Genomic DNA, 7207 nt, shown 5'->3' with positions numbered 1-7207 from the left:
TTGATCTTAATAATGCCATGTTCGGAGTGGAAAGTGGAAGATAAAATTTTATGGCACTACAAAAAAAAAAAAGAGAAATACTTGGTGAAGAGTGGGTATAGAATGGCTATAGAGCTACGATAGTCATATGGCAGCATGGTGGAGAATGTTGTGGAAATTAAAAATTCTACTAAAAGTGAAACATTTTGTGTGGAAGGTGGTGCATTCATGGCTTCCCACTCATTTCACTTTATCTAAGAGGGGGATGTCTGTTGACACAACCTGCCATAGGTATTTTGCTTGTGCTAAAGAAGATTTTTTCATGCTTTGTGGAATTGTAAGGCGAACTGAGCAGTGTAGAAGATGTGTGGTTTCAAGCCAAAGGTCCAGAGAGTTGGCAAGGAGGATGTGGTTGCTATCCTTATCAGATTGTCTAAGGATTGGCAGCAGGAAGAGTTTGAATATTTTCTTATCTTATCTTGGAAATTATGGCACATTAGGAATAACTCTGAGCATAGTGGAACTATTCCAAAGGCTAGTGAAGTTATGGAATGGTGTGCTCAATATATTAATGACTATAAAGAGGCACAGGTGACTGGTGGTAATGGGAAAGATAGGAATCAATATAGAGAAATAGTTTGGAGTCCACCTGAGGTTGGTTTGCTGAAGATAAATGTGGATGCAAGTGAGAAGAAAGGTTCAAGGTGTTCTGGAATTAGTTGTGTGGTTAGGAATGAAAATGGTTAGGTGGTCTTTGCTTCGACCACAACTTTACAACAAGAATACCAACCTCTCCAAGTTGAACTGTAGACAATACAAGTTATTCTGAAAGTCGGAATACATATTTTTTCAAGATTTAATATTGAATCTGATTGTCTACAAGTTGTCCAATTAATTCAACAAAAGAAGGATAGTTGTAGGGATGTTGATGGTATATTAGATTGTTATTTGATAGCGTCACAGGGATCTTGTTTGTATTTAGGGAAGCTAATGGAATAGCCAATATGTTTTGTCATACAAAGTTAGTGTCATGTAGATTGGCATTAATCCCTCTTGTGCAAATCACGCTATTAAGCGAGACTCGCCTAATTTTTTGTAATTATTTAATTATGGAATGAATCTAGTTTTGAAAAAAATTATTATGTTCGTAAACTTTCATTCATGTCAAAAAATTTGGTGAACAAAATTTGTTGAAATTTTTTAATTTTAACAATCTCAATAGTTGATGATGAACAATTTAAAAAATTGATTTAATACATGACAAAATTGAATGAGAAAAAAAAAATCAAAATTAGCAAAAAGAAAATTACTGATGTGAATTATAATTATTTTTCTTTAAGGTTTAACCTTAATTTTTTTTTTTTTATTTTAACATTTCAAAACAATTTTTTATATATATTTTTACGTAAATCAACATAACAACCCACATAGCAATCAATAGAACAACCAAAATTTACATAGCAACCCACATAAAAACTACTGAAAGAACCACCCAATAACCCAAACAGTGAAAATGAAAAAAAAAAAAAAGAATTTTTGCATCACATACTAAAATTTCCAATTCTTTTTTTTTTTTTTTTTTTTTATTGTTGGCCAGATTTTTTTTAAAAAAATATTGTGTAAGTTTTATATTGTGTACTGTGTTAAGTTTTCACTATTGTTCCACAATTATTTTTTTAGTTGTTCCACTGTTGTTTTAATTATTGTTCTGTTTTGTTATTTTATGGTTGTTTTATAAAATGACAGTATTTTTGTAAAAAAAAATTCGCGTAACAGTAAAAAACTTTTATCTAAAATTCAGTATTTTTATATAAACCAAAAAAAAAAAAAAATGCGATCAATGAAAATTTGGGTTGAAATTTTATTCAGAAAATTATATTCTATGCCTATTTTTTATTTTAATTTTTAATTTTATTTTACTATTCTTTAATTTATAACTAATTTTATAGGTCATATCAACATTTTGTACATTGAGTTTTCTAATTTTAATAAATTATATGGGTTATATTTAGTATTTTAATTATAAAAGAGAATTAGATAATACATAATTAAAAAAAAAAATTCCAACTTATCTTAATTTTATTTGATATTGACCCAACCTGAGCTTTCATTCAGTTCTCAATTCACAAGTTAGGAACCCAAGCTACTGTGTTACGTTCGGTACACCCAAATGAGCCGACTTTACAGTCTGCAAAAACCTTTCTTAAATTGAATTCCATTTCCATGGAAGCACCTGAGACGACCAGGCTGAGCATATACAAAGCCGCACGGAGTATAAAGCGTAAGGACAACACCATTTACAACGCACTGAGGTCCATTTACGAAGACTCAACCTTTGTGGGCGAGATCTCCCAGCTATGGCCGGAACTCCCTCTCCTCGCCAACCTCCGCTGTGGCCTCTGGTACTTCTCTAAGTTCCACTCAACCTGTTACTTCAAGTCCACCGATGGCCACAACAACAACTGGTCCTTCAACACTTCTCGCCTTAATCTCCATGTTGCTCACCTTTCTGGTACGTAATTCGTATTTGGTACACCCTCCCTCCTTTTGTTTATTCAATCAATATTGAATTCGTAGTGGTATTGAGATTAAAAGAATGATTATAATTAGTGCTCTTATACAAGCATTTTTGGCAATTCTGAGGAGTGAGGGTACATGTATATATGATTTTCTTTTTTATATTGAATATGGTAGGAGAGAAAGGAGGGTGTATCATAGTGGATTCAACCCGTAAAGGGAAGAGATTTCCGGATAGCATGTCGAAAACTATACCCATTTGGACTTGTGTTCTTAATCGGTGTATTCGAAATCATTTGAACAAAATGAATGATTTAGCTGTGTTGGAGGGGGTGAGTAAAAAATAACATTGGTATTGATTAATGTAGTTTTATAGTTTTTGAATATCAATATTGCACTTCATTTCAAGCCAGAGAGGTCTTTCTATTGAAAAGATAGAGTTTGATATTTAATTTTCCTTTCAATATTGATTATGGCTTTCCTCTTTTTGTGCTTATAAATAATCATTTTCTTCGTTTTCTGTATTTGTTTTGGATGCAGAATTCAAGTATGTCCAGTGAAAGTGCTCAGGACATAAAACATGCCTCTATTGATTGGGATTGTTCATTGCATCTTCCCCTGTGGATTTCCAAAACTGAGAGATCTTCAATTGAGGGTCGCTTAGAGGAGTGGACCAAACAGTTGGAGGAAAGTGGAGCTGATATAGCAGCTCTTGCGGCTTGCTTGAAAAAACCATTGCGCCCTCTATGGATATCCCAGAAATCAGTGATCTGGTTGAATGAAGTACCAGACCATGATTCATGGGATTTCACACCCATCATACTTGTTTCTGCCTCTTTCTCTACTGGATATGCTCAAATTAGAACTAGCTCAGAGTATAGCTGGAATTATATAGCTGGTGCTGGGGATGATGAAGAAAGCTGGTCAAGGGGTCTAACACCTAACTTGTTTTGGAATCATGTGTATGATCTTATAAACTCGGGGCCTGATTTATGTAATCAAAAGGTAGCTGATATGGTGGAAAAAGATAGAGTTTATCGGGCTCAAAGAGGACAGAATGCTCCTCAAGTCATTGTCAAGTCAACAAAGTTGGCAGGCAACTCTGCTAATCTATCACAATTTTCATTGGATATGTTAAACATTGAAGATAATTTGAATTCTTATGGTGAGGATCAGCCAATATCTTGGCTGGGAGAAACTAATCTTGCCTTAGGCACACCCCAAGCTGGTATGCTGAACATAAACAAACTTACAGTTGTTGAGTTTCTACAATGGCTTTTGTTCTTAATAAGGCTGTTTACTTTTTTTTTTTAAAAAACAAGTATATATATATATATATATATATATATATATATTTCTTTTTATTCATTTCTTGTGGTTCTTGTAAGTACTACAAGCATGTGTGTCCTTGAATACTTAGTTTGGTTTGTGAAGTTATACATGACTCAGTATGTGATCTAGGAGAATAGTTATGAATAAACTGGATTAGTATAATTTCTTATGCTAGCTGGTTATTTCTTTTATGTTGTATATTTTATGTTATTTCTCTTATGATGTCATATTTGTTAGTATGCTATATCAGCTTAAGTAGGATTGCACTAGAAACATTATTATATATTTTAAAATAGAGGATTGAGAGAAAGTTTATCCCATTTTGGGGGTTACCCCTTATTTGCCTTAGATTTGGGCTTTTAACAATTTTTGGCACACCTGATGTTTTATTAATTCTCTTTTGATTCTATGCAAATAGCCATATGTAAATCAACTCTCTTGAGATGCTAATTCTTTTTATTTTGCATATTTTGAGGCAAAACATTTACTTCATCAAAATTTGTTCCTTTTTGTTCTCAATTATTCGTGATGTGAATTTACTTCGCAATTTCTGGTTTATAATTAGTTCTGTTTTTATGCTTGAATTGCTGGTTTATTTCTGGTTTATAATTAATTCAGTTGCTGTTATAACCATCAACAGAAATTGAACAAATATTAAAGATACTTAGCTCGATTTCAATGACTAGAATGAATGAGTTTTATTGATCAAATCATCACATTACAATGAGAGTTTACAACTCAATTACACTCAACAATGGTGTCGAACACCGATTACACAAAACCTCACACTGAGGAATCTTGATCAGACACACAAGGAACCTTATTACAACCCTCCTTCACTCAGTTTCTTGGACAGTTCTTAGAATTAGGGAGAGATGAATCTGTAGGGGTTTAGTCTTCTAGGTGCTAAAGTATCTTTCTGTTTGAACCAAGGTGTCCTTTTATAGCTTTTTGCAGTTAGGGTAGTTGAACTGAAAAACAGAGAACCAACTAACATAACTAACATCTTGGACACCAAAGTTTTGTTGTGCTGATGTGGCAGCTGGTTTAATGGGCTAATTCCTCAACAATTCGCTACTCTTTTCTTCCTTTCGGATGACTAACTCTCTGTTACTTTGTTTTTGTAGCTGAAAATCTATCAAAGATTGATTGCATAATAGATTGTAATGAAACTTCTGTGCCTGCCCTTCTTCAAGATCCCGAAACATATTTTCATCTTCCGATACTGGTAAATTTTGGAAGAAAGTAAAGGAATTTACTATGTTGTTTGTGTTGCCTTTTGTTGTTGTTTCACTTATTTACATCCTTTTCTTCAGACATCAAAATTTGATCGCTTTTCCTTGTTGAAGAGTCTGCCTTCTGCAGTAAAGTTTGCGAAGTTAAATCTAAGCAAAGGGAAGAAACTTCTAATTTGTTGTCACAATGGTAAAGCCTGTGAAGCTCCCTTCCTCTTTTCCTCAATCGACATTTAAATTAAGTCATGTGTAATATATTATATTGAACTAGGAATATTGATGTCAAAGCAGGGATGTTTATCCTTATTGAATGCTTGTTCAATTTATATCTTCTAATGTCTGATGATGTTTCCATTTCCAGGGGAGGATATTAGTGTATGCGTCGGTTTGGCAATTTTGATATCATTATTTGATGATGAAGGTAGCATTAATAACATACAGCTAAATTTTTCTTTGCTTTCTCAGTTTCGAAAGGTTAATTTTTTTCCTGTAAAAAATCATTGGGAAGTCTAGTTCATAGCTTCTGCCACCTTTTTTTTTCACTGCTATATAAATAAATTTATGGATGAGTTACCTTCATTTGTTGCATATTTTATTAGTTTCCCCTCTCTTTTACAAAGTTTTCTCTTGCACATAAAGCAATCTTTCAACTTTGCTCAAGATGTCTTAATAAATCCTTTTGTAGTAAGGGAAACTTTCTTTCCAAATATTATTGACTGTAGTTTATATCTTGACTTTTGTACTACTCCAATAGGAACATTTGATGGTGGGAAGTTTTTCAGCCAGAATTGCATAACCAAATTGGAAATGAGGAAAAGATTAGTATTGATTTGCAAATTTGCAGTAAATGCCCGGGCATCTAGAGGAAATCTCAAGCAAGTTTTCAGCTTTCTTAGTGGTACAACAGTCATTTCAGATTGAGATATTATTCTCTCAGGATTTTGCTGAAGAAGATACAGATAGATACTCCACTACCAAAAATCAAGAGCTTTCCATTTTTGGCACACTTTCTTATTATTGCTACCTTTTTCCTTCAGTTTTGGACGGTGGGTATACCTAAAAATAAAAGGGCCTGCCTTTTCTTTTTCACTAGAGTGGGCTATTTTATTTTATATTCTAATTTGTGGTTTTGCATACTATCTGGCCCTGTAAGGAGTTTGGTCTATGGCAAAATATCTATGGGAGAATGAAGTAGAAGAAGACAGGGCAGACTTGTGTTGAGATGAGTCCAATTTAAAATCCAACTGTTAACCAAATGTTATTAATATTAACTTTATATTAGGTACTTGGATTGATCTGAAAATTTTGTTTTAATAAGTGAGCATTTTCCATTGGCCTTAAATTTTGCGCGACTGTGTGTGTTCTTTATTTGGGGATGGGAAAACGTAAAAGTTAGTGTGGTGACATTGGTCTTCTAGTTGCTGAAGATTGATAATGGACAAATTAGATACTTGATTATTTTATACGGACATTTTCTTTGAATAATATAGTAGTTTGTGAAGTGATACAACTTTCATTATATTTAAATATGGAAGTTGCTTTCACTAGGAGTGTTAGTGGATGGGGTCGGATCTGATTCTATGATCCGACTCGATCTAAATCATGTAATGATCTCGTCCCGTCTTGCTAGATCAAATACTCAGATTGGATCAGATCTGACTCGATTTATCTTTTTTTTTTAATTAATTTTTTTTTAAAAGAATTTAATTTTGTTAGGTTCTGGGGTCTCGGGTCATAGGTTTGGGTCTAGATCCTGAGTTCGAGTTCGAGTTTGGGTCTGTGTTTGAGTCTCGGGTCCCGAGTCCTAGGTCTAGGTCTCATCTCCGAGTTCGGGATTTGCGGTCTGGGTCTGTATTCGAGTTTCGGGTCCCGAGTCCTGAGCCCTAAGTACAAGTCCAGATCTGAGTTTGGGGCCCCAGGTTTGGGTCCATGTTTGGGGTATGGGTCTAGGTATGGGTCTAGGTCTGGGTCCTAAGTTTGAGTTTAGGTCTGAGGTTCGGGTTTGGGTCTGAATCCTCGGTCCGGGCATGGGTCTTGTCGCGGGTCTGAATTCGAGTCTCGAGTCTCTCACATTTGTGTTTGCTTCTTAACAATTTATATGTACTCTCTCGGTATATTTATTATAAATATATGTAATTTTGTTT

General features: G+C 34.0%; 2 protein-coding genes across 2 annotated transcripts; both read left to right on the top strand.

Annotated features, from left to right (window-relative positions):
* Positions 1–342: 342 nt before the first annotated feature.
* On the top strand, positions 343–726 carry LOC133035646 (uncharacterized). Its single transcript, XM_061111696.1, has one exon. The coding sequence runs from the start codon at positions 343–345 to the stop codon at positions 724–726; it is 384 nt and encodes a 127-aa protein (XP_060967679.1).
* A 1207-nt stretch (positions 727–1933) lies between these two features.
* Positions 1934–6405, top strand: LOC115707146 (tRNA A64-2'-O-ribosylphosphate transferase). The gene is made up of 7 exons (XM_030635011.2): positions 1934–2491; positions 2674–2828; positions 3037–3724; positions 4956–5056; positions 5145–5253; positions 5425–5484; positions 5818–6405. The coding sequence occupies exons 1-7, from the start codon at positions 2203–2205 to the stop codon at positions 5982–5984; spliced, it is 1569 nt and encodes a 522-aa protein (XP_030490871.1). The 5' UTR covers positions 1934–2202; the 3' UTR covers positions 5985–6405.
* Positions 6406–7207: the final 802 nt, after the last annotated feature.

This window comes from Cannabis sativa, chromosome 1 (genome assembly GCF_029168945.1).
Source record: "Cannabis sativa cultivar Pink pepper isolate KNU-18-1 chromosome 1, ASM2916894v1, whole genome shotgun sequence".
Classification (NCBI taxonomy): Eukaryota; Viridiplantae; Streptophyta; class Magnoliopsida; order Rosales; family Cannabaceae; genus Cannabis; species Cannabis sativa.
Note: the sequence above shows the minus strand (reverse complement) of the source record. Positions and strands in the feature narration are given on the sequence as shown.